Source organism: Arabidopsis thaliana, chromosome 4 (genome assembly GCF_000001735.4).
Source record: "Arabidopsis thaliana chromosome 4, partial sequence".
NCBI classification, from domain to species: domain Eukaryota; kingdom Viridiplantae; phylum Streptophyta; class Magnoliopsida; order Brassicales; family Brassicaceae; genus Arabidopsis; species Arabidopsis thaliana.
Window position 1 is genome coordinate 9,913,133 of NC_003075.7, and position 26,451 is coordinate 9,939,583.

At 33.6% G+C, this 26,451-nt stretch overlaps 7 protein-coding genes and 2 long non-coding RNA genes across 11 annotated transcripts; 5 read left to right on the forward strand and 4 right to left on the reverse strand.

Moving 5' to 3' along the window:
• The first annotated feature begins 2,680 nt into the window (after positions 1 to 2,680).
• AT4G17830 (Peptidase M20/M25/M40 family protein) lies at positions 2,681 to 5,111 on the forward strand. Of its 2 annotated transcripts, none has more exons than NM_001203829.1 (9): positions 2,681 to 3,119; positions 3,325 to 3,584; positions 3,661 to 3,769; positions 3,846 to 3,984; positions 4,067 to 4,142; positions 4,223 to 4,345; positions 4,436 to 4,589; positions 4,696 to 4,729; positions 4,811 to 5,055. In NM_001203829.1, the coding sequence occupies exons 1-9, from the start codon at positions 2,784 to 2,786 to the stop codon at positions 4,915 to 4,917; spliced, it is 1,338 nt and encodes a 445-aa protein (NP_001190758.1). In that variant the 5' UTR covers positions 2,681 to 2,783; the 3' UTR covers positions 4,918 to 5,055. The 2 variants fall into 2 exon arrangements, with proteins under 2 accessions (NP_001190758.1, NP_193517.3); NM_117892.5 differs by having other exon boundaries at positions 2,699 to 3,119; positions 3,325 to 3,569; positions 4,811 to 5,111.
• Positions 4,920 to 7,379, reverse strand: AT4G17840 (CAAX protease self-immunity protein). The gene is made up of 9 exons (NM_117893.5): positions 6,584 to 7,379; positions 6,319 to 6,470; positions 6,137 to 6,232; positions 5,995 to 6,057; positions 5,835 to 5,903; positions 5,643 to 5,745; positions 5,489 to 5,560; positions 5,321 to 5,409; positions 4,920 to 5,239 (listed from the first exon to the last, which is right to left on the reverse strand). The coding sequence occupies exons 1-9, from the start codon at positions 7,056 to 7,058 to the stop codon at positions 5,090 to 5,092; spliced, it is 1,269 nt and encodes a 422-aa protein (NP_567542.1). The 5' UTR covers positions 7,059 to 7,379; the 3' UTR covers positions 4,920 to 5,089.
• Positions 6,992 to 7,379, forward strand: AT4G06745. Its single transcript, NR_142027.1, has one exon. It is a non-coding gene; the product is annotated as an other RNA (long non-coding RNA).
• Positions 7,380 to 9,857: 2,478 nt separating this feature from the next.
• Positions 9,858 to 10,718, forward strand: AT4G17850 (uncharacterized protein; the record flags this gene model as incomplete). Its single annotated transcript, NM_117894.1, has 4 exons — positions 9,858 to 9,965; positions 10,057 to 10,142; positions 10,244 to 10,394; positions 10,500 to 10,718. 4 exons carry the CDS (start codon positions 9,858 to 9,860, stop codon positions 10,716 to 10,718), a joined length of 564 nt encoding a protein of 187 aa, NP_193519.1.
• A 671-nt stretch (positions 10,719 to 11,389) lies between these two features.
• AT4G17860 (carboxyl-terminal proteinase-like protein, putative (DUF239)) lies at positions 11,390 to 13,260 on the reverse strand. Its single transcript, NM_117895.5, has 7 exons — positions 13,137 to 13,260; positions 12,973 to 13,053; positions 12,699 to 12,878; positions 12,419 to 12,586; positions 12,281 to 12,334; positions 12,020 to 12,166; positions 11,390 to 11,937 (listed from the first exon to the last, which is right to left on the reverse strand). Exons 1-7 carry the CDS (start codon positions 13,203 to 13,205, stop codon positions 11,566 to 11,568), a joined length of 1,071 nt encoding a protein of 356 aa, NP_193520.3. The 5' UTR covers positions 13,206 to 13,260; the 3' UTR covers positions 11,390 to 11,565.
• A 524-nt stretch (positions 13,261 to 13,784) lies between these two features.
• Positions 13,785 to 14,220, reverse strand: AT4G06755. The gene has a single exon (NR_142028.1). It is a non-coding gene; the product is annotated as an other RNA (long non-coding RNA).
• Positions 14,221 to 15,454: 1,234 nt separating this feature from the next.
• On the forward strand, positions 15,455 to 16,743 carry PYR1 (Polyketide cyclase/dehydrase and lipid transport superfamily protein). The gene has a single exon (NM_117896.3). The coding sequence runs from the start codon at positions 15,660 to 15,662 to the stop codon at positions 16,233 to 16,235; it is 576 nt and encodes a 191-aa protein (NP_193521.1). The 5' UTR covers positions 15,455 to 15,659; the 3' UTR covers positions 16,236 to 16,743.
• Positions 16,744 to 20,193: 3,450 nt separating this feature from the next.
• On the reverse strand, positions 20,194 to 22,553 carry MYC4 (Basic helix-loop-helix (bHLH) DNA-binding family protein). Its single transcript, NM_117897.4, has one exon. It carries the CDS (start codon positions 22,337 to 22,339, stop codon positions 20,570 to 20,572), a length of 1,770 nt encoding a protein of 589 aa, NP_193522.1. The 5' UTR covers positions 22,340 to 22,553; the 3' UTR covers positions 20,194 to 20,569.
• Positions 22,554 to 23,728: 1,175 nt separating this feature from the next.
• Positions 23,729 to 26,361, forward strand: AGD8 (ARF-GAP domain 8). Of its 2 annotated transcripts, NM_117898.5 has the most exons (7): positions 23,729 to 24,066; positions 24,204 to 24,322; positions 24,646 to 25,078; positions 25,169 to 25,444; positions 25,527 to 25,652; positions 25,734 to 25,835; positions 25,907 to 26,361. In NM_117898.5, the coding sequence occupies exons 1-7, from the start codon at positions 23,989 to 23,991 to the stop codon at positions 26,012 to 26,014; spliced, it is 1,242 nt and encodes a 413-aa protein (NP_567543.1). In that variant the 5' UTR covers positions 23,729 to 23,988; the 3' UTR covers positions 26,015 to 26,361. The 2 variants fall into 2 exon arrangements, with proteins under 2 accessions (NP_567543.1, NP_001031658.1); NM_001036581.1 differs by having other exon boundaries at positions 23,892 to 24,066; positions 25,734 to 26,361.
• The last annotated feature ends 90 nt before the right edge of the window (positions 26,362 to 26,451 follow it).

Genomic DNA, 26,451 nt, shown 5'->3' on the forward strand with positions numbered 1-26,451 from the left:
AAGATTTAGGTAAAATAATTTCGTGCAAAATTAGGGCAAAACCATGAACAATTTTATTTTATTTTTTTATTTTTTTTTTAGATACCACAAAGATTTAGAGAAAAGAATCTTATAAAAAGAAAAATTATCTTGCAACGTTTTTAGTAAAAATAATAATAACACAATCAAATATATGGAAATCAAATATTTAATAGGGAAAAGTCAATATCTAAAAGTGATAAGATATGTATAACGTTTTAATCAAAGGAGTTAAATAAGGGATATCATATCAATCATAAATGGATTTTAGATAATATAGTATTTATAAAATGATATTGAATATAGATGCAACTATTCAAAACTGGAATGCTAAAACATTAATACATGCTTACATCACCCACCACCGGGCTATGAATAGTTACAAAATTAGTTATATAATTATAAAATTGGTAATTTATATATTCAATATTGTAATAGTAAATCACAAAGATTAACAATTAACAAGCATGATTCTCTTCTTTAACGATTTTCTTTGTAGAATCATTGAATCATGCGATAGTAATTATAGAAACAAATGATAAGCATGATTCTCTTCTTTATTGAATCATTGAAAACATGCTTTTACCGATCTATACTATAATCATCGATCGACTCATATTGTTTTGTTTCAATAATAGAAAATAAGTACTATGAACCATGAGTCGATAAGTAAACATGGTTCTTAAAAAAAATGTAAGAATCTCTATATCTACCTTTTAGAGCGTGCTGATAACGTGTTGTAAACAGAGAAAGAGATAGAGGAAATCAGTGTATTATTCCATTGAGATAAAGGGTTCTTTATATAGGAGTACAAGGAAAGGGTAAAACCCTAGAAACATCTCGATGATGGGCTTAGATAATGGGCCTTATAATGGGCATCCTCTTGATTCATAACAATATGTTGTTTCTTCTAGTTTTGGTCCCCGCTTCCTCACCATCTCTAGCTAGCATCATACATTTTCTTTATTTTATAATATATATTTTCGACATAGCATGTAGATTTTCTATTTATCTTTTTTAAAATTTACACCAATCATTGATAGTATATGTATTGTAAAATAAAAATAAAAATAAAAATATCTACAACGCATGGTCATATTCAAACTTAATTCTAATATTTACCCAAATGATTTTCTTTTCTAGCGGTTGAATTAACTTAGAAAAAGAACAATCTTCACTTAGAGATCCCAGTGACGATTTGGACGCTTAATTATTAGGGTTATCGACTCTTATTAAGGTTCTTCTAAAGAAAGAAAATGTAATACTTTGAAGATGAAGCAAGACAAACCGAAGAAGACAGCAGATATATATATATATATATATATACCGACCAAGATTCGTGTACGTAAAAGCACAACTGAGATATGAATTTGTTGGCATGCAAATAAATTACAGATGTTTGATGCTAAGACCAAATGAAATTAAAAAGGGATTTAGGGATTTTGTATCTGTGAGAGGAACAGTCCATTGAATCAGTGAGATAGGATACTTTAATTATACTGTCTTCTTCTGCTCAGCATGGTTCGAATCCCCATATCAATCATCCATTGTCTCTTTCACCTTTGTTTTCATAAATGGCAAAAACTTTGGTTGCAATTTGCGACAAAGGATGACGTATTCGGCGCCATTTAAAGTTGGAGTTTTAAAAGTAAAAACTATTACTATATCATGTGAAAATATAATTAGATTGTGAAGTATAATTTTTAGAATTCTGTCGTTTACCTCTTAGCATTGTTATTTGATTAGACTAAACTAATAATTCAATTAAATAACAAATCTAATTTTTTCATAGTCGAATTTCATTAGTTAATCGTTTAGTTGTTTCTCTCGTGGATCTTCACATCATCACATGTGCCAAGAAGTTAATATTAATATATAGTCATTTTCCGAGAAGAGTCTATTTGGGTTGTTTGAGTAAAGCGTGGATATCTTTTTCCAAAGACCTTTTGAGAACTTATCAACCACAATCCCTTATATATGGTTGAAGCTGTGATCACTTGTATTACAATTATATTAACAACTCAATCGGCATTAACACAATTGCTTTCGATTGGATCTATCAGAAATCGGCATTAACACAATTACATTATATATCACGCTAGGTCTGATCAGCTCCATGTCAATCTCGTTGTTTGTGTGCTCTCGGTTTAGTTATGTGACTAAGAAGATGAACCGACTTGGATAATTGATTGCCTGGTTGCAATATTTTCGAAAGTGATAGGATATCAACTGTTTCTTTTCAATCCATAACTTACATACTTAATGATATAACCACATATATATAGAATCGTGTGGCTGTCCCGAAACACGTGACCATACCATATCGTATTCGAATGCACCTACTTATCAACTATTTGAACTGATGTGGATTTAAGAATTGGTCATATATTATCCTCCATGCTTCATAGGGTAATATCCAGAGCGATGTTGCAACAGATCCTTACTTGATGCGTGGCCAATTGATGTTGCTTGTGTGAGTTGCCATAGATCCTAAAGCCAAGGAATACATTTTGGAATCCATAGAAGACATGAACAACATTAAGCAAAGCCTTCTGTAGATTTTTAATTCTTTTTCGTTGTTGAGGATAGTGATATGTACATTAATTAATTTGGTTCCGTATAATTTTTTAATTAATTAGCGTAACACTCCACCCGAAAAGGTCCAAAACCTTAAACAACACACGAAGCTCGTAGACAAGCTGACCAAAACCTTATTAGTTTTGTTTGCAAACCCCAAAAGAAAAAACATCTTTGGTGTAACAAAAATGGCTTCGTCTTCCAAAGCACTGATCGAATCCATAGGCTCTCTTGACAAAGACTCATACGTTTCTCTCTTATCAAAACTCATAGGCGAATCTAAATTCGTCCAGAACAATCCGCCGGAGCTCATCCCTCAAGAGGACCTAATCGTCAAACACGTCCTTGACTCTCTCCGTCCTTATAGCACAGAAACTGGTGGTGGTCCTCTGGTGATCAATCATGTCGCGTATCATTCAGGTAGAGGTAATCTCATCGTTGAGTACCCAGGATCTGTTCCCGGAAAGATCTTGTCTTTCGTCGGAATGCATATGGACGTCGTCACTGCGAATCCTGATGATTGGGTAATTTTGATTGATTCTAAATATGTGATTTTGATCGGTGCCCATTAGAATTAGCTTAAAATCTGATACTGGGTTCTGTTTAATTTCCGATGAACTGATCTGAATTGTTCCAAATTTCAAAGCTTTCTCTGTTTTGTGTACTCTAGGGTTTAATCGGTTACATTGAATTTTGGATTCTCTGGTTGACTTCGGTTTTTGTTCATAGGAATTTGATCCTTTCTCGCTAAGCATAGATGGTGATAAGCTTCGTGGTCGTGGGACAACAGATTGTCTTGGTCACGTTGCTCTTGTCACTGAACTCATGAAGAAACTCGGGCAAGCCAAACCGGCGTTGAAATCAACGGTGGTGGCGGTTTTCATCGCTAGCGAAGAGAACTCTTCCATTCCTGGTGTTGGTGTGGACATGCTGGTGAAAGACAAACTTCTTGATAAGCTCAAATCCGGACCCTTGTTAGTTTCCATTCTGTTAGAAATTTCTTGGGGAGTTTTTAGATGAAAATTGAAGGATGATTGAAGCTTATTGATGTGTATTCTTTTGAAGGTATTGGATTGATACAGCGGATAAGCAGCCGTGTGTTGGAACTGGGGGTATGATACCATGGAAGCTTCAGTTTACTGGAAAGCTTTTCCATAGCGGTTTAGCTCACAAGGTATTTTATATATGAATGGATTACTCTAGATGAAGTTGCAAACTTGGCATTGATCTTTTCTTCTGTTTGTACGAAGGCGATTAACGCGATGGAGTTAGCAATGGAAGGGCTTAAGGAAATCCAAGCTCGGTTCTACAGAGACTTTCCGCCTCACCCACAAGAGGAAGTTTATGGTTTTGCAACACCATCCACCATGAAGCCAACACAGTGGTGTTGTAAGTTTTGGAATCTATAGCATGTTGTGTGCCTAATGACTTTACATGTTGTCTACTTACAATAAATTGTTTGGTTTTGCAGATCCAGCAGGTGGAATCAACCAAATCCCCGGAGAATGTACTGTTTCGGGTGATGTCAGGTTGACTCCTTTCTATGAGTAAGTCTCTTCACACTTGTCTTACTCGTTTCTTCAATGCATTTAGACACACTTTAATGGCTTTTTGGTTGTTTTTGCAGCGTGAAGGAAGTGATAACGAAGTTGCAAGAGTATGTTGACGACATAAACGGTAACATAGAGAGGCTCGAAACCCGTGGTCCTGTTTCAAAATATGTCTTACCAGATGAGAATTTACGGGGAAGGTTTGGACTTTCTTCTTCTCCTGATTCTATTCTTTCTCTCATTTTATTGTCCCTACCGAAATCTTAAAAAGTCTTAATTGTCACTTGCAGGCTCACGTTAAGTTTTGATGAAGCATCAGCTGGAGTTGCGTGTAATCTTGATTCTCCCGGCTTTCACGTTCTATGCAAAGCAACCGAAGAAGTTGTTGGACACGTGAAGCCTTACTCGATCACCGGTACTTTACCTCTAATCCGAGACCTCCAGGTAAACCATTTGATAAACCGTACTTTAACTAGACTCAAGACTGATCTTTCAGAGTTCTCTACAACTTACTCTTTCTAAACCAATGAATCATGCTCTTGGTTTGTAGGATGAAGGTTTTGATGTGCAAACTTCAGGATACGGTATTACAAAACCCAACTCGGATTCTCTCCTTTGCTGAATTTCCTCATCTTTGATCCTTATCTATTTTAATTTTGTTGCAGGTCTCATGGCTACATATCATGCAAAGAACGAATACTGCCTTCTTACAGACATGTGCCAAGGCTTTGATGTCTTCATCAGGATCATTTCTCAACTTGAACAAGTATAAAATCAGATGGAAGATCATAAAATAAAAGCTTCACATAGCTACTCTCTTATTAACTAAATGGTTCTATACATTTACTTTGCTTCTATCTATTTGTACAAGTCAATGGTGGCTCAATACTTCAGACACTTTACAAAATTTAAAACAAAGGATAATGTTTTATACAGTTATTTATCTATCTTGAGTTGTTGTCACCTTCAGTTTCAAGTTTCTGAACACGTAGCCGGAGTCTTTGCTGATGATGGTGTAGTTTCCAGAGACCATTACCCAATACAACGGCTGAGTATATACCATGTGTGATGATAGGAGCAAGAAGATTGTTTGTCTGCAATATTTTCAGTTTGGTATCAACGATTTTACTACGACATGTCGAAAAAAGAAATGCGTGAACAGAAGAAGTAAAAACCTGAATCCATTCAAAGCCGAGGTATAGACCCAAAAGCCCTTCAAGAAGAGGAGAGTAGATTTTCTTCATCTGTCTTCGCTCATACCACGCTGCAAAAAGGAACATAGAATCCTTAGTGTGTGATAGTGAACATATCTAAATCCTTATGCTAAACTGAGTTTTACGAACCTGCAAACAACTTCTTCAGCTCGTCTCGGGCAGAGCGAGTTTTCAAGACCGGTGCCATTATATAAGTTGGATCTAAGAGAAATAACAAAACAAAATCAGCTATGAGGTTAAAGGTTTTGTAACATAGAGAAATGTTTTAAGTGTAGAAGGAAACCTTTAGGGGAAGCAGCTATGTAGTAGAGAGAACCAGTGAGAGCGGCTGTAATAGTGGCTGCAAATACTTGAGCAAATGGTACAAATGGTGGCAAGAGTCCAGTCTGAAAATTCAAACAATTAAAAGTCAAATACACTTAAACGAGTTCAAGGAACAAGAAGGAGACAAGGAAGAACAGAAAATCTATAATACCAAAGCAACCATTCCTCGAGAATCCGAGATAAGATCTGTGCCCCTTAGGAATATATCAGCTAGTGCACCCTGTCAAAACAATATCAAAACCACGAAAAACTTCACATACCTAAAACAGAAAGAGAAACAAAACAATTGAAGACTATTAGAAGGCAAAAACCTGAAACGCAGCACGATAGAAGAGCTCTTCTCCAACTGAACTTGCAGTAACTACTAAGATAAACTAAAGAAACACAAGACAAAGGTTTAACATTTTTTCTCAAAGATTCAATCAATAAGATTCTGTGTTGAGGGTTCTTCACCTGCCAAGCTGACATTCCTTGAAAGAAACCTCGAAGCTCATCATCTTCAACATCTCTAATGGCACGAGCATGAGGCGACAATTTAACAACTTCATCCTATACAATAAACAACCAAATCTTTCTCATAAACCCCAAACCTTCATAGCCATTTAAAGAGACATTCATTATCACTACTAACTTACATCAAGAATGAAGAGAAGAGCCATAATAGGTGGAGAAGCATAACCAAGTCCAGCGATAATTGTATCTAAAGAAGCATTAAAACCTCCTGTGTAATCTATTCCTGCTACTTCACATATGAATCTTCCTGCTACTGCCATTCCACAATATATTCCTATATTTTCCCAAATCACCAAATCCAAAATCATTGTTTAAATAAAGTTTCAATTTTGAAATTTCATAAAGGAAACTTCTTTTTCGAAGTTGCTCAATCATCTCGTGACTCACCGATTCCATAACTCAACCTAACAATAGCACCGATCTTATCCCAATCCTTAAAATCCCCGCCGCTTCCGCCGACAAACTCGCCGACGGAAGTAACCTCACCTGAAGGTCCAGCTAAACCGCCACTACCAGCACCAACAAATTCGCCGCTACTGAAACTTCCAACCGACGTTACATCTCCTGAAGTAACAGCTAAACCACGCGCCGCCGCATCTCCGTCGTCGATCACTTCGCTACTGCTCTGTCCAGCGGAAGACGACGATGCTTTAATCGACCTTAATTTCTCTAACGAAAGTCCGTTTAACCGTGAATTTCTCTTCCCGCTACGTTTCTTCAAATCCGATCTCGAACACGCCGGAGAATCGAAAAGCTTAGAACTACTCCTAAATCCACCGCTTCCGCTACTACACCAAGATGAAGAAGAAGAAGAAGAGAGAGTGACTCTTGTGGAACTACAAGACAATAAAGGAAGACCCATTTATAACATGCGACAACTCTCAGGCGAAATTATCGGAATAACGCCGGTGATCTCGCCGGAGAGATTCTCTTCTTCATTTAGTAACAGAGAGAGCGAGAGAGAATCGGTGACCGCGCGTTTTTATTTTCTCATTTTATTGTAATAAATAGAAGTGGAGACTTTGGACCGTTGGATGGTAGAGAATTATTTGATCTAACGGTTGTGTATAGTTTAGTAATAGAGACCACTTAAATTTGACAAAGAGTAATTGAACTTGACTACGTTACCTTGATCATTGATTTTGATTTGTACCACTTTGCATGTCTACACGTTACCCATTCGTTTTTGTGCAGCACATAAAATGGGCCATAGTTTTAGTTAATGGGCTTTCGTCAGAATGAGACTCATATCCATTGCTTGACATCTTAACATATATGAATGAGACTGAGCATGTATAACATATGTATCATGTGGGTTTCCCATAAGGTGTTTCTTTTGGGAGGCGTTACTATTACAACATATGTAACATTCTTCGTATTTTTTTTTACACAAGAAAATGTTGGGTTTTGTTAATTATGTGAAGTTTATCCTACGAAAAAGGATACACAAGAGTTGTGCCTAGAGGGATCTTAAGTATGTTTGAAAGAGAAGAATGACTTTGATGGAGTGTATGAGCTAGGGAAATTCTCATAAAGAATATGTCTTGGTTTTCTGAAAGAGAAAAAAAAAAAAACTCTAAAAACAAGTGTCTTGGGAGGGAGCACCACGAACACCTCAGGGAGATGGTATGCTGGATATGGAACTATCTATTATTGTATGAGATTGGTTTGAATGCTTTTATTTCAAAAACATAAACATTGTATCATCCAACGAGTTCATATACTGCTAATCATGTAGCCACCTATTAAGCCTGCAAAATGATTTTATTTCAAAGGTATTTTGCTTATTTTATTTAAGGAACAATGCAAGAAAAAAATGTGCTACTCTATGTTGCAATTCGACCTACATGCATCTGGTAATAGACGTACACACATTTACTAAAAATTGACATCACAAACAATCATTAATTATCAATGGATACGAGGTGCATATCTCTAATCTTAACATAGGGATGAAATGTTAGATATACATGATGTGCACTTATTAGGATCTGGTAATTGTTGACGTCCATCAATATACTTAATATAGAAACTTCATGATTCCAAAGGATACTAATTCATTTTATGTCATCTATTTCATACTTAACACATATAACGACTAGTTTTTAAAAAATACATATAATTGTGACGAGACATATATGTACTTCTCTATCACGATTAAAAGACAAAACAATATATACTACTTGATCGTATACAATAGGAAACTCTTTTACTATGTAACTATATGTAACCTAAAGTTTTTGATTATAAGAGTTAATATAATATTTCCCAAATCCTAATGTAGCCATTTGTAGAGTAGGCCCACCAGTTTTAGGACTAAATCGTTGAGTTAAATCATGAATATACTTGTGGGCGGTTCAATATATAAAAACTACATTACGACGATATTACATTTTGTTTTCATAACTTAGGTTACACATGCAAATACAAAAGTCATCTCAATTTATATGTATTCTTAATTCAAACACATGTCATAACAAAAATAACAAAAATAGAGCCATAAATCTATTTCTATTTAAAAGTTAACAAGCATATATGGTCTAAAATTAATTAAATTAAATTAAAATAATAATCAAGAGATAATAAGAGCAAATACTAACTGAATATAATTCCTAAAATAGATAATCGAAATACAATTCATCATTAAATTGCTTTAGTTACAAAGAAAATAAAATAAGACAAGATATATTAACATAATAAGTTAATGAATTGATGTACTGGCTCTAAATTTGGTCTTTAAATATTTGTGATCTTCTCCCTCTTTGCTCATCACTTTTTATGTTGTTTGGACTTTTATGTAAGTATTTTTCAAAATTCATCTATTTATCTTCACTTTGATTTGGATTTTTCTTTGCATCAAGTGAAAAACGTATTAAATTTCGAAGAATTATGGTTTTTGTTTTGATTATTTTGGCTAAAATAATTTTATTGTTATTCTATAAATTTAGGATATTATATATGGTTTATATTTTTTTCAAAGTTATGAATGATTTGGAAATTTTATTTGTGAAGTCTAATTATGATTCAAGATGATCATTTGTTTATAACTTGTATCCTGATTATGAATCAAAAATCAAATTGGATCAAGGATTCCAAGATTTTTCATTTTTATCTTAAAATTTGATGATATCAAGGAGTGAAATATAAATTTATTAAGATTGATCACTTCTCTAGTTTTATTTATGAAGATTTTTTCCCTTTTCTCTCCTTCAATTGTGTTGATTTTGTTTGCTCTGTTCTTTTATCGTTAGAAAATCACAATCATCAATTCTATTAGTTAGTTCTTCTTATGAATCAGGTTTTAAATCGTGGTTCATTACTATTGATGTTTGAGATTCATTAATGTTTTAGTTTTTTTTTTCTTAAAGATTCAGGGATTTGGACTCTAATAGATTTGTCAAGAAATAATATAGAATATCAACTATGATTTTGAACAATCATGACTATGATCATATTGTTGTATCTAAAGAGGTGACACCATTATTTTCCTCTAAGAACACATATGACTTAAACGAATCTGATATTACAGAACATCTTTCTCAGAAGTAGATATATATTATCCATTTCTGTTCATCATGATGGAAGAATATATCTTTGATTTCCATGGAAAAATGAATATAATTAGTTAATTACGTATTTACGTTTTTAGAATGAGGAGCAAATGACATCGTATGTGCAGCATGATGGTGATGGCGATAGTGTTAAAAATGCAGAAGTTGCAGAGGCTATACTCAATGATAACAATGAACTGTCTCATATTGAGCGAGAAGTATATAATGATTTTATTTTAATTAATTTAGCGGATATTAGCTTATGCATGTTATCGATATATGATGGTATATCAAATAATGATTTTGCAGATAACTGTTTGTGATACATGTGGTGATCAAGGATATGAATATTTACTTGTGATCTGTTGCAACTGCGGAGTTGGTGCAGAACATACGTAATATTTTTTGTCAACAATATACGTAACTTTTAACTATGCCATTAGATAGTAGCATTGTTTTTATATGAATATCTGTTATCATTTTTTTGTTATTGTAGTTATTGCATGATGGAAAAAATAGATAAGGTTCCCGATAGTTGGTCTTGCTATGACTGCACTAAAGAGGTAGATGAAATGCGAGAAGAAAAAGGAAATGAAGAAACCAGCTCTAGAAAAAGGAAAGCAGATGCTGTTACTAATTTTTTCGAGGTAAATCCTTGAAAATTAACGTATTTATTGAAGGATTATTTGTTCTAGAACATATCTTAATTTAATTAAAAACAAAGACCACTAATAATTTGTTTATTTTTGCAGACAGCAGAAAAAACATCATCTCAAAGACAATTTGATTTGTTGAACACAGAAAGTTATCCTAAAATTAGAAATTTTGATTTGAACGTGGACCCTAACATAAAACTAGGTGAAATCTCTGGTATAGATATGGACAAAGTACATGACATAGATCTAAATAGGGATCCTAACATAGAACTAGGTGAAGTCCCTGGTATAGATATAAACAAAGTCATGACATAGATCTGAATGTGGATCCCAACGTGAACATGTCCTTAGGTCATGCTTCATCATTTGAGGCAGGATATTCAAGTAACTTTCAAGCTCAATATGCAAAGAAACCTCGCATGGATACATAATTCTTTCTCTGAAATAAATTTTAAAGAAAAAAAATATTTTGTAGTTTCTCATAAGAAAAATATAATGTAAAAACTAAATTGTTATTTTTGTTATTTTCTAAAAAAAAGTGTTATTTTCTTGTAATAAAATATGTGTAATTTTTTTGTAGTAAAATATGTTTGTTTCTCATTCGTTGAAGATTAAAATTTCTAAGTTGTTTTCATTAAAAAACTAGATTGATGTTTTATTACAAAACGTCTTTCTATAGTTTCCCATCTTTATTTTCTAAGAAAAAGGATAAAAATTCAATGGATATTTTTTTATTGAAAATCTTTTTTTTGTCTTTTAATCATATACACAATAAACACAAAATTGTTAGCACTAAATCGAAGGTACACTCAATCTTAAATCTCGTTTGAGTCTAGATTCTTAATTATCTCCTTTTCCATCACTGTTTTTAGTTTGACTTTGTTAAAATTTTGGAATGAAAATTAGTTATAATTTTATAAGAAAATAAATAAAAATTTGTTTGAAAAATAATTTAGTTCACATTTATAAAGTTTATAGAATTTATATAAGAATAATAAGTTTATTTTATTAAATTTGAATAAAAAATGCCATAAAATCATACCTACAAATTATTAGCACTATTATTACGAAGCAACAATAACAATATAATCTGTGTTAAAAAAAAAACAATAACAAGATAAGCTAAAATGGAAAAAAAGAACAACAACAAAGAAACCATTGATTAGATACCACATTGTCCACCAGGTCCACCGAAGGTTAGCATCTCTCCACTTCGTATTTCAAACTCGCGATACCATACATCGTAACACTTTGGACTATCCACATATTCCTCAAACTCGTTCGAATCAATATCTACTAGTCTTTTATCCTCAAAATACTTAAGTTGTTTCATGAAACATGCAAACTTGTTTCGATATCCTACTTGTCTCGGAAAAGTTCCTGCCCCCATAGGAGGGCTGATAGCTCCAGCTAACCCCCCTGTATATCCGCCGAAGAAAACTTGTGATACTCCTTGCATCGAAAAAATTTGATAGGGCCAATAGCCTATCAAGGTTTTTCTCGTCATCAATAACCAGTTTTTTGTTCTGGAATCCTGTATGATTGGTGTACATATATAAGTTCTATATATAACCTACTAAATATTTAAATATATTTTGTTACTATATGTTTTTTACCTGACCGACGAGAAGATGAGCAGTGGACTGTCTTTTGCCTAAGACACTAATTTTATTGTAAGCCATACCGGGGTAGATTGTCTTATGGACTTGGACATATCCTCCTCGACATAACACATTGTAGCATCCGTTTTGGTGTCGATTTGACTGTAATATATAAATAATAAGTACTTATTTGATAACTAGCACATCAAAAACGAAAGATATTAAAAGTCATTAAGCTTGACATTTGAATTGAAATATAAAGTAAAGATCACTTACTATCCAGTATGTTGTTAACCTTGGGCGATCATCTCGGTACAATCCTATATGCACCTAAAAGAAGATCAATTGTGCGATAAGTTCTTAATTCGGCATATGATGATTCTTATGGACAGCTAGGTTTTGTAGTATACTTACTGCCCAACCAAATTGGATGCTGCTTATTACATCTTTTTCTCTGTGATTTAGCCAAATCCAAGCTTTACTAAATTGATTTCTCAATACTCGTGGTTTGTAAATATTGAAAACCGCTTGCGCTCCACCCCATATCTTTGTGTAATTCTCAAATGGTCTAATAATTGCATACTAACCAAAAATAATTTATCATGTTAGTAAATTATATATAAAAAGTCGCAAAAACAAATTCTATAACTATTTTTAAAATACTGTAGTTTAACATCGTGGTTAAAATACTTACATGTAGATTGGCTTCTGTAATTATTCTATTCGGTTGGACAAAGTCATTAGTATAGTTAATTTGCGGTATGTGAATTGGTACTTGTCCTTTAGGACACCTTTCTTCTGCTTTACCAGTGAATAAATCTGATGTTTCCGGCTCCGTCGATACCGTGGTTTGAAAATCGACACTTGGTCTCATCTAGGATAGAGACAAATAAGCACTTGATAAATAATTTTGATATGAAATTGTGTATAGATAAACTCATCTTTCTAATGATCATGAACCCACATACCTGGATTTGGTGATCTTTCATCAATGGATGTTGAAATGCAGGTTGCTTATAGATATCCACACATTCGTATTCTATTTCTTTCTGCGATAAACATTAGATATATGAGTCAAATTACATGCAAATAATGTATTAACTGAATATCGAAATTTTGTTTCTTTTGCTACCTGAACTGTTTGAGCAATGTGATAAGAACAAAGATATATGAAGATGTATAATAAACAGTACGAAGCCATAGATTATTGTTTTGATCGATCTTAATCTGCTTTCCAAAACTAACATAGTGTAGTATATTGTATATATAATCTTGACAAATTACTAAAGAAATCCAAACTCTTAACGTTATCTGGTCTTAAGTCAGCGTCACTGAATTATATTAAAGTGATTATACCAAAAGAGACATGATTGCCAACAGAAAGTCAAGTTTCTGATGATTTTGTTCCTAATTTGCAATGATATTTCGTACTTAGCTTCTATAGCTTATAATAATCGCTAATTGTTGCAATTTAATATCCTATCTCCAAAAAATGCATGACTCACACAAATCAAAATAAAACGTAATATATATAGTTATTATACATGTTTTCCAAACGTTATTTTTAACATTTTAGTTTAAATGTATTAGTATTTAGTATATACGCATTGATTTAGATACTAATGGAGATACTATTACATTTTAATATTAATATTTTACCTTTTATTTTTTTTGTTAATAAAAAATAAAACTGCATACTAATATATTTTTATAACATGAAACAGCATAGAATTTTTTTAATTAAAATTCATCAATGGGTCTCCCAAGAAATGGGCAAAGCATTGGGCTCCTACACATGGCAAACAATTCCAAAAAGGAGATAAAAACAAAAAATGAAGCCTTCACCAAATGGGAGGATCAGATCTTGTTGAAGACCACTAGCAATGATTCGAAGCAATAATACCAGCAAATACATGACCTACGGCGTTGCGGCAGTGGCACTGAACCGGAACCATCGACGGAAGTATTCGGTTCACATCTCCGCTCCCTTTCCGACGACCCACCATACCCGCAACAAGTCTCACACAATGTTTAAGCTCAATTTCCGACAAAATTGTTAGTATACATATACTTATAGACCAAGTGGATTGGATATCGTTAGTTAGTCACATTCTTTTCTTTATGATTAAGCCAAACGCAAGCTTGACTAAACTAATCATTCTCTACTTTTACTAAACACAGCTTGCGCTCCAGCCCCCACCCATTTGTTGAGTTCAAACTCGAAATCTTTCTTGTCTTCCCTACATAATGTATATATCATGTAAATTTGTTACCAATTCTTTGATTCTTTCAGTAATCAACAAGTGCTTATAAACTCAATAACAAGGTGTTTGCGTAATAAATATATTAAAAATAATTTTACTACTTTTAACTTCAAAATTAAAATGGCATCCTTATGAAGGGCTCTTCCTTGTCAAACTTGTTCATGCCTTTTTCTTATCAATCTGTTCTCGGAGCATTTTCTCTGCGAGTTTTCTCTTTGAAGTCTCTTCCCTACCACCTTGCTAAAAGATTCCTCTCCACTTGTTTGTTCCTAGTAAATCTTGTACTGTATAATAAGGTCTCTCTCGGATGTCCTCTTCCACCGTTTCTCTCCCAAAATTTTCTCCCTACAACTTTTTTTTAAGAACAAGTGTGAATCAAGTCCAAAAAAGTTGATCTTTATATCATCTTTTTAAAAACTCCTCTTAAAATGTTATTTATTTAATGTTTATTAAATATAATATATTTCTCTTTTTTATTTTTTTAATTTTATTTTTGAATAACAGGAGGTTCTGGACCGAAGTCCGTAATCCCTCTAGACCCGAAACCACATAATGTAATATTAGTTTCGTCTCAAGCGTCACTCGAACTGGCGACCTCTAAGGTTCGCCTAAAATCTTTACCAATTGAGCTAACGACACTTAATTTATTTTTTTAATAATCACAACTCCTTTGCATATATATTTATTTTTAGTTATAAAAAAATCTTTTTATTTTATTGTTAAAGAAAAATAATTTTATTGTTGCAAATTGTAGATTTGTCAAAGATTCATTAGATTTGTCACTAAATATAATACCCAACCAAAATGATATCTAAAAGAATTAATGAAACGTGAGTATATTTGTTTTCAACGACTAAAGAAACATATAAACAAAACTTATAAAAATATGAAATTGTTTTTGATAATTTCAAATGACAAAATAAAAAACTACAAACAATTTTCATCTCTAAGATTTCATTTTTTTCACCAAATAAAACCTACGAATATGAGTTCTTAAACAATAAAATAAAATCACCACACTCTTTAAAAAAAAAGAAACTTATACGAAAATAAGACTTATTCTCTTGAATAAGTAACAAATCCAATAGTTTATAACAGAAACTCCAGGTCATCTTTCTTTAAATATAAACAGATTCCATTTTTTGCATTATACACCCTTCCACTCTCACGTATATATATTTCTTACTTTACCCTTACTATTTAATATAATTCCATGTTTACCCTTCATCTTCCCTCTAAAATCCAACACAGAGAGATTTCAACGCTAAATAAAGAGAGAGAGAGTCTAAAAGCTCGTCGTCGTCTTCAATGGTGAATCTCAAACCAATTGGATAAATAAAACAAAACAAAAAAAACTTCACAAAAAAAAAAAAAAGATCCAAATTACAACCATGCCTTCGGAGTTAACACCAGAAGAACGATCGGAACTAAAAAACTCAATCGCCGAGTTCCACACATACCAACTCGATCCAGGAAGCTGTTCATCACTCCACGCGCAACGAATCCACGCGCCTCCGGAACTCGTCTGGTCAATCGTACGACGATTCGACAAACCACAAACATACAAACACTTCATCAAATCCTGCTCCGTCGAACAAAACTTCGAGATGCGCGTCGGATGCACGCGCGACGTGATCGTCATCAGTGGATTACCGGCGAACACATCAACGGAAAGACTCGATATACTCGACGACGAACGGAGAGTTACCGGATTCAGTATCATCGGAGGCGAACATAGGCTGACGAATTACAAATCCGTTACGACGGTGCATCGGTTCGAGAAAGAGAATCGGATCTGGACGGTGGTTTTGGAATCTTACGTCGTTGATATGCCGGAAGGTAACTCGGAGGATGATACTCGTATGTTTGCTGATACGGTTGTGAAGCTTAATTTGCAGAAACTCGCGACGGTTGCTGAAGCTATGGCTCGTAACTCCGGTGACGGAAGTGGTTCTCAGGTGACGTGAAAATGAAGAAAAAAATATGATTTAATTTCTTTTATTAAAAACAAAATCCAGAAATGTTATTTATGTTGCTTCGTATAAGATTCTCTTCTTCTTTTGTCTGTTTTTGCTTTTTTAACCTCATATAGTCATATTTTTACCATTTTCTTATGATGAGAATGACGTGCAAGGTTATTTTGGGCATTTTATGTTTGTGGATAACTATGAATCTTTCCATTTTCGTTAGGTATATTCCGGCGAGTAAGTCAAAATTTTCGGCTATGCAACAAACTCTCATAAAAAGTTACAAAAAAACTTACTATAAAGTTACCAAAGGTTTATTTGACACAAAAAAAAAAAAAGTAAATAACCATTCGTGTAAGGTTTTACTTTTCTTTGAATGTAAAAAAAAAGAAAGGTTTTCCTTTTCTTTTCCTTTTGTTAAAAAAACATGGGGATAAGATTTTTTTCACGTGTTTTTTGCTGTTATTGCTTTAAGTATGGTAGATTTAGTGTGTGATTCGTATGAAATTGTAATTACTTTTCATAGATTTCGCTTTTTTATCGATTACTTTTACATAATGTCCATGAACAAAACTTTAGTTTTTTTTCCCATGAACAAACTTTGTAACATATCGGTTGCCAAAAAAAAAAAAAACTTTGTAACACATGAACTCCCGATTTATTAACCAAACAACAACTTTTTTAAGAGTGGTAAAACGATAAAACAAATTGTGAAGGAAGAGATAGAGAAGACTAAAAAAACCATAAGTGGAAGTGTTTTAAGTTTTAACGAAGATGGTTTTAAAAGTGTGTGCCGTTTTTCATTCAGATTCGGGTTACCTTTTGCACTATAGTCAGGCTAGTGTCCCACTTGACTTGAATATATCACCATCATGTTTTATATAATTTATTGTTACAAAATTTGATGTGGGGAATCCATTATATGATACTATAACAATTTGTATATTTTATTATCGAATTTCAGCTGGATCGAGACAATAGCGAAAGGCCACTTTTATATTTTGTATAGTACTATTTTTAATTTCCTATTTGCAAACTTAAGACGAAGATCTTCTAATTAAGGCAAAGGTGATGATGATGTTGGTGCAAGTTGTGCCAGCTTGGTTAAATGTTGCAAGTTGCCAACTTGGTTATTAAACGCCGACACAAAGGTAGATTGAAAAATTAGTAGTATTATATTTGCGCAAAAAGTGGAAAATGAAGGAATACTACTAATTGCATGTACTTGAAGTCTTGAAGTTGATGATGGATGGTTGAGCCAATTAGAAGATCGATATTTTGAGCATCCTCACCTACTTTAATCATTATCATCGTTAACGTCAAATCTTTCTTTCATTTTTTTAGTTACGACAACGAGATCTAAATCTGAATAATATTTATATATCAAATTATACGTTGAAATTATCATGTTATGGAAAGTCTAATGGTTTATTAAATTATCAGATAATTAATTAGCAAAGTAGGTATATCGAATTAGACTTTTCCCTAGAGACAATGTGCCAAATACCTAATATATATTTAGGTGGTAGAAATGTATAATATCAAATATTGGGATAATCAAAAAATTTAGTCGAAATGACGATTGTTGTAAATAACAATAGCATGATACAATTATATAACTAAGTATTTTTACTCATCTAGTTATGAATGAAAGATTCAATAAATGTTGTTGTATGTACGGAAGACTCAATAGCGGTCACAGCTCTCTTGGCAAAGACAACAAACCACTCCTCGCTCGAGTCTTCAAAGTCATCTTCATCGCAAAACGATGATAGCAATGACTAAAGAGAAGAATTAGAGAGCAGTCTAGTAGATGGACAGTGATTCCTTACGAAATGTAGTGCATACATTTGAAACTGCTAAGGAGTAGATTATAGCCTATAATAATTTAGAAATTTCTAAAACCTTTTGACGCTCAATTAGGGTTGGACACGTTAGATGTTGCGTAATGTCCTAATTACGTTTTGTGTTAAAAAGTGTTTTTTTTTTCTGTGTGATATCCTTTTGTAGATTTTGATAAATGATGTCTCGACTTATATTTATAAGAAAGATCTCACCAAGGTTTAGATACCGAGTATTTAACTTATGGTGTTTGGCGTATTCACATGTTGGCTATTCGCATGAATAATGCGTACTGCGTAGTATGTTTTTTTTTTATAAAGTACTACTGCGTAGTATGTATGTTATGTATGACAAGGCAACAATCCTCTAAGGAGCAACAATCCTCTAAGAAGCAACAAAAGACTTCTCCTGTTCCATCTCAGTCCTATTGACGTATCTGCGAGAATAAGTTCGTGCAATGAAATATTTTGTACTCTCTCATCAGGAAATGTTTTGTTGTGAATTTGCTAACTATTCATTAAGTTTGTTGATTGACGCTATTCCGCTAACTCTCGTGCTAAAACTGAATTTGTCCATTCAAGAATCAAGCCTTTGTATATATATATATATATCTGATTTCTCTTAAACGATAGATGTAATGAATCATATCGTTTTAAATAATGACTAGCCTTGTTATAAGCTAATTTCTTTTCGGCAGCCCATGTCACATGACACATGCTACTTCATTACACATGAATATATTACATATAGCTACTAGGCTCGAATGGTTTCAAACTTCCAGCTTTTGTTGGGCTTTTTGGGTTTTAGGTTTTAAGAAAATCCAAAATTTAATTTTTCCTTTTTCGTAACAAACTTAAGAAAAAAACGGACTTCTTTAATAAAGAAATCTCAAAACAAACAGAGACGATGGATTTTATCCTTTAAAAAGTAAAATCTGTAACAAATTGTTGATATTATATTCTTTTAAAATATATATATACAAAATGAAGGGTGATGGATCAGTTTAAAAAATTCCAAATCCGCACACACTTTGGAGCATCAAATAAAGTACTCTTGACACAGACAACCATGCAACAACATTATACTATTGGTAAGAAAATTTAGCAAACCAAAGGGGTGGATATTCGATCGTCTTGAAATCTTTATAATACTCCATTAGAATGTATGCGTACTATTACGGCATGATAACTATGTCAATAATCTGCCACTAAACAGTGTTTTAATCTAGTCCAATTGTAATCTCTATTGTAATCAAATTGCCATTATTTAATGTACATTTGGTAACTAATTGTAATCTGAATTAGTCTATTTAGTACATCTTTTACGTACAATTAATCTAAAGTTATCCAGAATGAGAAAACGATCATCAAACAAAGTATAGTTAATATTACATGTACAGATGATAAATGTCTCCTTTCGTTCTTTGTTTTTATTTGGCGATAATGTGCCCTATAATTTTAAAAGCGCATGCTTTCTTCTTATCACTCACACGTTCTCTTCGCACTGTCACTCACATTTTCGAGGAGATTATTGCTAAAATGTTTGGAAACAAACACAATAATATATGTTGCAGAAAAATCTCTTTAATAATCGACCACACATGTCTCCACGATTTTTTTGTATGATTTTAACTTTTTCTTCAAAGATTCATAACCTCGCTTTCCCTCCCCCACAACCCTTTTAAGACATCTTATGTTTATATCCCCATGTTTCATTTTGATTTCACCATTTTGGACCTTTATGACATATATTGATTTTTTTTTATTTTTTTAAAGGGTATTATTCTAGTGGTTTCACTTCTTCTGTCAATATCAAGAAATCCATTTAGCATTTGCATGTTGTGCATCATGATTTATGCGACAAACTTAATTACTCTGAAGTAATCTATGGTTCAAAATACTATTTAGAACGATAATGATCATGTAACATCCACATAAATTTTGAGGTCCTACATTGGAATCTCTAAATAGCTGTGATTGATTTAAATTATCCCTATTGAAAACAAAAAAAAGTAGGTATATTCGTTCCTAACAAATTAGATGCCTCTTTTGATGCCAACTTCCCAATGACTAGTCCCAAATGATGAACACAAAAAACTCACTTGAAAGTGAAATACTCAAACTTTAACTCAAAAGACAACAAAAAACTCCAACTTCAGTCCCATTTGTCTTATTTCTAACAAAAGCCTTATTTACATACATACACCAACAAACCAAAGACTTAACCATTGATCAAACACATTTATTTATCTCATGAAACAACAAACCCCAACCTAATCATATACTACACTAAGAATCCTCTCTAACAAGCATTCAATAGCAACAAGTGGGTACTACAAAATTACCCTTACACAATAGAGTTTACAACTACATTCACTAGAGAAACTTGTGTGAAAGGTTTAACACTTTTTACCGCGGCTTATACTATGATCGTTGTTTTCGACTTTTCGCAGTATTCTCCGGTGTATTAGCCCTAAAGATGCTGACTTCAATTCATGGACATTCTCCAACTTTCTCCGTTAGAGCAACCTTGAGTTGATCTTGCGTGAAAAACTGATTCCCCATTTTCACAGTCGCTTGTTGGATCATAAGATCATTCACTACCGATAAACTCGCATGATTCACTTCCAAATCCAACTCCTTAAGTGCTTCCATGAACTTAGCACCAGGATGATTCCTCTTACTACATTGAATCCTTATCATTGCATCCCAACCAATAATCTTCACATCAACCTCCATCTCTATCAACACACTCGATTCTTGATTCAAACATTTTCGATCTTTTACCGAACTTTTCGCATTTCCCGCTTCTTTATTCATCACATCAATCTGCTTCTGCAACTCTTCTTTATCAGATTCAGCCTTTTGCAACTTAGACTTAAGCTCACTGATATACGAAATAGCATCTCCTAATAGAGAAGCTTTATCCATCTTAGACACATTAGGAACCACAGCTCTTAAAGAATAGAATCTCTGATTCAACTTCTCTCTTCTCTGTCTCTCTGCCTCTACATGATTCAAAGGCTCTTCTCTTCCATTCGCCGGTTTTCTCCCTCGTTTCCTCGGTTTCTTCTCCGGTTCAACCACAACTCTGTTACTCTCAGCTTCTTTAGCCACTGAAGCTTCAAGATCAGAGTGATTCGAGTCACATGGAAGAACAGAGGTAAAAGAAAGCATCCCTTCTTCATTATTCGAAACCGGTGATCTCTTCTTATTACTACTATCTTCTTCTTGACCATTCTCAATCCCATTCTTGAAATTCACCATTTCACAAGATTTCAGAACTTTAGGGTTAGGGTTTTCAACAGAGCTTCCATTACAAAGCTTAGAAATTGGTTGAGAATCAGAATTAGAAGTTGAGTCATTTCCACCATTATTCATCACCGGAGCAGCTACAAGACCAGAGTCAACACCATTAGGTTCACTAATCCACAAACCTGGATCATTCTCTCCTTGATCTGGATTCAAATTAAACGCCCAAGAACCAAATTCACCACCACCATTGTTAAAATTGAAAAAGGTGTCAACTTTATCAACAAGATCTGAACTTTGATGAATAATCTCCGACGAACCAAGCTCAACGACACCATTCTCTGTCGCTACACACACCATTGTTTGTAACCCATAAATCTGACCTTGACGAGCTCTCTCACAACTTGATCCAGCTAAAGCATTAGAACCAGATAACCAAATCGTGTCTGAATTTGAGAAAGCTTGACCAGGTAAACCAGTACCCTTGACAAAGCTCTGTGTCATTGAAACTAAGAAGAACCATTCAGTATCTGTAACTTCTTCATCTCCAGCTTCATCTCCTCCTCCTACACCACCGGAGATTAAAGAGTTGAGCTCTCTAATCACTCTCTTACGATGCTCTTGTTCAGCTGCACTAGCTGGATTTGATTTCTTCTTTCTAGACTTCTCTTCTTCTCCTTTGTAATAACCATCTCCCCAACCTAACAACACTGTGTTGTTGTTGTTGTTGTCTTCTCCGGCGAAACCGTGAGATGATTGCCAGAACACGGCGTAAGTCCAGTTCTCGTTTGCTCCTTCGATTAAAGCTTGGAGACGTTGCTGGAGATTATCTTCGTTGACTTGAGGAAGAGGAGGAGGAGGAAGTGGAGGAAAAAGAGAAGAATGATCGGAGCCGCCGCCGATGAAAGCTTCCATTACCGATGCATCGTCGTCGGTTGACCAGAGATTTGTTGTATCCGTTTTTGATTGGTTGAGATGGTAATCGGTTACTTGAACATTCGTCGGAGACATAACAGTTCTCTGACGTAGTTATAAAAGAGAAGACTTTTTGTTTTTCCGGTGAGAGACAGAGGAGAGAAGTAAGTTCTTTAAGCAAAATATTTGTGTTTGGTTTGATTGTTTCGGGAAAAGGAATCTGTTTATATTCATTTTTTTTTTTTAACTCTAAAGAAAAAGAAATAGTACTTTTATTTTCACCAAATATGAATTATTGATTGAGTTATTTCTGAAGTTGGGTTATATACATAACTTGATTGAAAACAATTTTTTTCTGAATAGTAATTGTTTTACAAGAAAATTACTAATCTATGTAAGAGAATCGGATCAAATTTGTCAAGGAGCCTTTTACATCAAAGTTGATAATTAAGAACAATTAAAGAATGAAAATGATATTTCACTTACAATAATGATCTTGTCTCCCTCACTTTTGGTATTGGTGTCAATATCTGCTTTTCTTGTGATTAATCCCATCATTTAATTCTTGTAAGCAAGTAGCATCAATTAATTTAAACAATGAGTTTGTAGAATTGCAGTTGTTCTTTGAGGCAGGAAAATATGATTTAAAGGGATTAAGGGAGTGTTAACACCAAAGATTTGGATACAACATTTATATACAAAACCTATAAAGCAAATATTGTAGACTTGTAGTTTAACATTTTCTTATAAACATATTTTTGTTGGCTTCGTTATTGGACACAACTTTTTGCAATGATAAAGAACAAAAAAAAGACATGGGTGATTTTGATATCAAAGGTGAAAGAGACGCAAGAGCATAAAGGAAAATAAAAGGTATAGTATTAAAACAGAATTAGATTTAATTACGAAAATTATACGACCACACAAAAATAATCACATTATGTCGTGTGGGTCTCGTGTTTTTAGTGGCCAGATTTCATAATATGCTTTCTTTTTCAGTGAGAGCAAATGCCCAAAAATGTTGGTCTCTCTATGTTCATATCCGACGAAACTATAGTGTCTACTGTACAGTGACATTTCGGAATCGCATAAAAGCAAACAAAACAAATTAAGCTGGGCTTTACTTTATATTGGGCCTCACACATTTTGGGTAGTTAATAAAACTAGCCCGCAAATATTTCACATTTGACATTTTTTAGTGTATGGTCAACAACAAGTATAGCGAAACTTTTAGCATATAATATGTGTGAGACATATTATGGAAAGAAGGCAAAAATGAAAACCGTTAGTTAGTTTGAAAACCTGGAGTTATAAAAAGTCGTATTTTAATTTACTAATACATGTTAACTTCAGATATTAAAAACAAATCCTGTACGTATTAAACCATATGATAAACATAATATTAATACGAAAAATGTATAACACACGATTAGACAAATTAGGAAGTAATCTTTGAATTGAGGTTTAAGAAAAGGTGAAAATGATAAGCTTTCGTCCGTTTTATATCATCCATGTTGCTTCAGAAACGGAATTTACACACTACGTGTCGTTTCTACGTAATGCCATTTTCGTAATTTCTAGAGTTTATTCAGGGTGTTTTCGTCAGTCTAGTCAGATCAAATGTTTCCATCAAACGTTAGTACTGTTTCCTTTAGATTTACAGATTTTGAAGAAGAAAGATTTCAAATTAAAAAATCTTTCAAATTTCTTCAAGGAGGTGATCAAATTGAACAATTTGATCTACAATGGCTTCTTCTTCTGCTGACAATCTTACCGACAAAAACATTGTTTTCAGAAAACTCAAATCAAAATCTGAGAACAAGGTAATCAAATTTTTTTCTGAATTCTTCTCTTTCTTTGAGTATCGTCAATTTGATATTGTGTATGTTTAGATCTGAGAGTTGTTTGACTAGATCTTTGATTCATTTATGCTAATTTTGGTTTTGATTTGCCAATTTAGGTCTGCTTCGATTGTAGTGCGAAGAATCCAACTTGGGCATCGGTTACATATGGGATTTTCCTCTGCATCGATTGTTCAGCTACTCACCGGAATCTTGGTGTTCATATCAGCTTCGTCAGGTAAACAATTCATCATCTGATCCAATTCTTCGGCATTACTCTAGCTCAGATTTTGGCTAAGGTTTAAGCTTTTGAGGCCTTTATAAGGGAATTAGCTTAAACCGTGCTCAGGTGTTCAGAATTGTTGGCTAATGTGTAGCATTACGTTGACTTTAGTGTGGTTGAATCATCAGATTATGTTTTAAGGTTTCAGAATTGTTGACTTCAAAATTTCACCAGTGTCTTGAAATTAGACTCATTCAAATTATCGATTCATTGACTAGATAATATTGAATAATGCCACATTACGTTCTCAAGATGCTACCTTTTCCGTTTTTGTATAGATCAACGAATTTAGACTCTTGGAGCCCGGAGCAGCTCAGGACAATGATGTTTGGTGGTAACAACCGTGCTCAGGTTTTCTTCAAGCAACATGGATGGACTGATGGTGGCAAAATTGAAGCTAAGTATACTTCAAGAGCTGCTGATTTGTATCGGCAGATTCTTGCTAAAGAAGTTGCGAAAGCGATTGCGGAAGAAACTAATTCTGGTCTTCTGTCATCTCCCGTTGCTACTTCTCAGTTACCGGAAGTATCTAATGGGGTTTCTTCTTATTCTGTCAAGGAAGAGTTACCTCTTTCGAAACATGAAGCTACCAGTGCTACTTCTTCGCCTAAAGCTTCTAATACAGTTGTGCCTAGTACGTTTAAGAAACCTATTGGTGCTAAAAGGACAGGAAAAACTGGTGGTCTTGGTGCAAGGAAGCTTACTACTAAGGTAAGTCTTAGGGGTATTTTTTTGGAGCATTTACGTTTTTGTTCTCTTGTTCAGATTAAAAGATTGGATTTTGTTTTTGGTGAAATGTAGCCAAAAGACAATCTCTATGAGCAGAAACCGGAAGAAGTTGCACCGGTTATTCCCGCTGTATCATCAACAAATAACGGGGAAAGCAAATCATCAGCTGGTTCATCATTTGCCTCTCGGTTTGAGTACAATGACGACCTGCAATCTGGAGGACAAAGCGTTGGTGGTACACAAGTGCTTAACCATGTTGCTCCACCAAAGTCGTCAAGCTTCTTTTCGGATTTTGGAATGGACAGTTCTTTTCCCAAGAAATCAAGCTCCAACTCTTCAAAATCTCAAGTAAACACATAATTTCTCAGTAACAAAATTAATAAATCGAAATTCCAAACCTCTTCTAAACCATTTCTTTTTCTCTTACTAGGTTGAAGAATCAGATGAAGCAAGAAAGAAGTTCACAAACGCAAAGTCCATATCTTCAGCTCAGTACTTTGGGGATCAGAACAAAAACGCTGATCTGGAATCAAAAGCTACTCTTCAGAAGTTTGCAGTAAGTAACAACATTCACCACAATCTCAAAGGAACATATAACAACATCTTCCGATTCTAATGCCATTGTTGGAAATTACAGGGCTCAGCATCTATCTCAAGCGCTGATTTTTACGGTCACGACCAAGATGATTCCAATATTGATATAACAGCTAGTGATCTCATTAACCGACTTTCTTTCCAGGTAAAAGATCCATACACCTGAATCTCTGGTTCTTCTTCACATTTTTAACCTTTTGACGAATTTTTGATCAGGCGCAACAAGATCTATCGTCGCTGGTGAACATAGCAGGAGAAACAAAGAAGAAGCTTGGAACTTTGGCTTCTGGTATCTTCAGTGATATTCAAGACAGAATGCTGTAAGAAGACCACGAGTCTCTCACATGTTTTTGATATTGACAGAGAAAAAAAAGTAAGAAAGAAGCTTTGTCGGAAAACTTCCAATGAGGTTCACGTTTCTCTGTTTTTATTTTATAGAACTTTTTTTTGAAAACTATTGAGACGTGGCTATTGTTGTTATCATCAAAATCTATATTGATACTATTATACTCGATATGTTATAGACTTTATTAAAAAAAACTTTGTTTGTTTGCAGAAAGTGGATTTTTAATCAAATTTAATTGTGATGATTACAATGTCAATTGGTTATGCAAGATATTAATTAATATGTTTAAGATTTTTCACTTTTAATAAGTAAAATAAAATACGTCAAAAAAATTTCCTAAAGATAATGCCAAAAAGGTTAAATTATAGAAATTAAACTAAAATATATTAAAAGTTGACTTAAAAATGCAATGTTG

Coding starts and splice junctions, on each gene's coding strand:
- AT4G17830 (NM_001203829.1), top strand. CDS start 2,784: ATGGCTTCGTCTTCCAAAGCACTGATCGAATCCATAGGCTCTCTTGAC. Junction 3,585..3,660: donor CCCTTGTTAGTTTCCATTCT/GTTAGAAATTTC, acceptor ATTCTTTTGAAG/GTATTGGATTGATACAGCGG. Junction 4,143..4,222: donor AGGTTGACTCCTTTCTATGA/GTAAGTCTCTTC, acceptor TTGTTTTTGCAG/CGTGAAGGAAGTGATAACGA.
- AT4G17840 (NM_117893.5), bottom strand. CDS start 7,058: ATGGGTCTTCCTTTATTGTCTTGTAGTTCCACAAGAGTCACTCTCTCT. Junction 5,410..5,488: donor GCTGAAGAAGTTGTTTGCAG/GTTCGTAAAACT, acceptor TCCTTTTTGCAG/CGTGGTATGAGCGAAGACAG. Junction 5,240..5,320: donor TCGGCTTTGAATGGATTCAG/GTTTTTACTTCT, acceptor AAAATATTGCAG/ACAAACAATCTTCTTGCTCC.
- AT4G17860 (NM_117895.5), bottom strand. CDS start 13,205: ATGGCTTCGTACTGTTTATTATACATCTTCATATATCTTTGTTCTTAT. Junction 13,054..13,136: donor ACATTGCTCAAACAGTTCAG/GTAGCAAAAGAA, acceptor TGTTTATCGCAG/AAAGAAATAGAATACGAATG. Junction 12,167..12,280: donor GGTTAACAACATACTGGATA/GTAAGTGATCTT, acceptor TATATATTACAG/TCAAATCGACACCAAAACGG.
- PYR1 (NM_117896.3), top strand. CDS start 15,660: ATGCCTTCGGAGTTAACACCAGAAGAACGATCGGAACTAAAAAACTCA.
- MYC4 (NM_117897.4), bottom strand. CDS start 22,339: ATGTCTCCGACGAATGTTCAAGTAACCGATTACCATCTCAACCAATCA.
- AGD8 (NM_117898.5), top strand. CDS start 23,989: ATGGCTTCTTCTTCTGCTGACAATCTTACCGACAAAAACATTGTTTTC. Junction 24,323..24,645: donor GTTCATATCAGCTTCGTCAG/GTAAACAATTCA, acceptor GTTTTTGTATAG/ATCAACGAATTTAGACTCTT. Junction 25,653..25,733: donor CTACTCTTCAGAAGTTTGCA/GTAAGTAACAAC, acceptor TGGAAATTACAG/GGCTCAGCATCTATCTCAAG.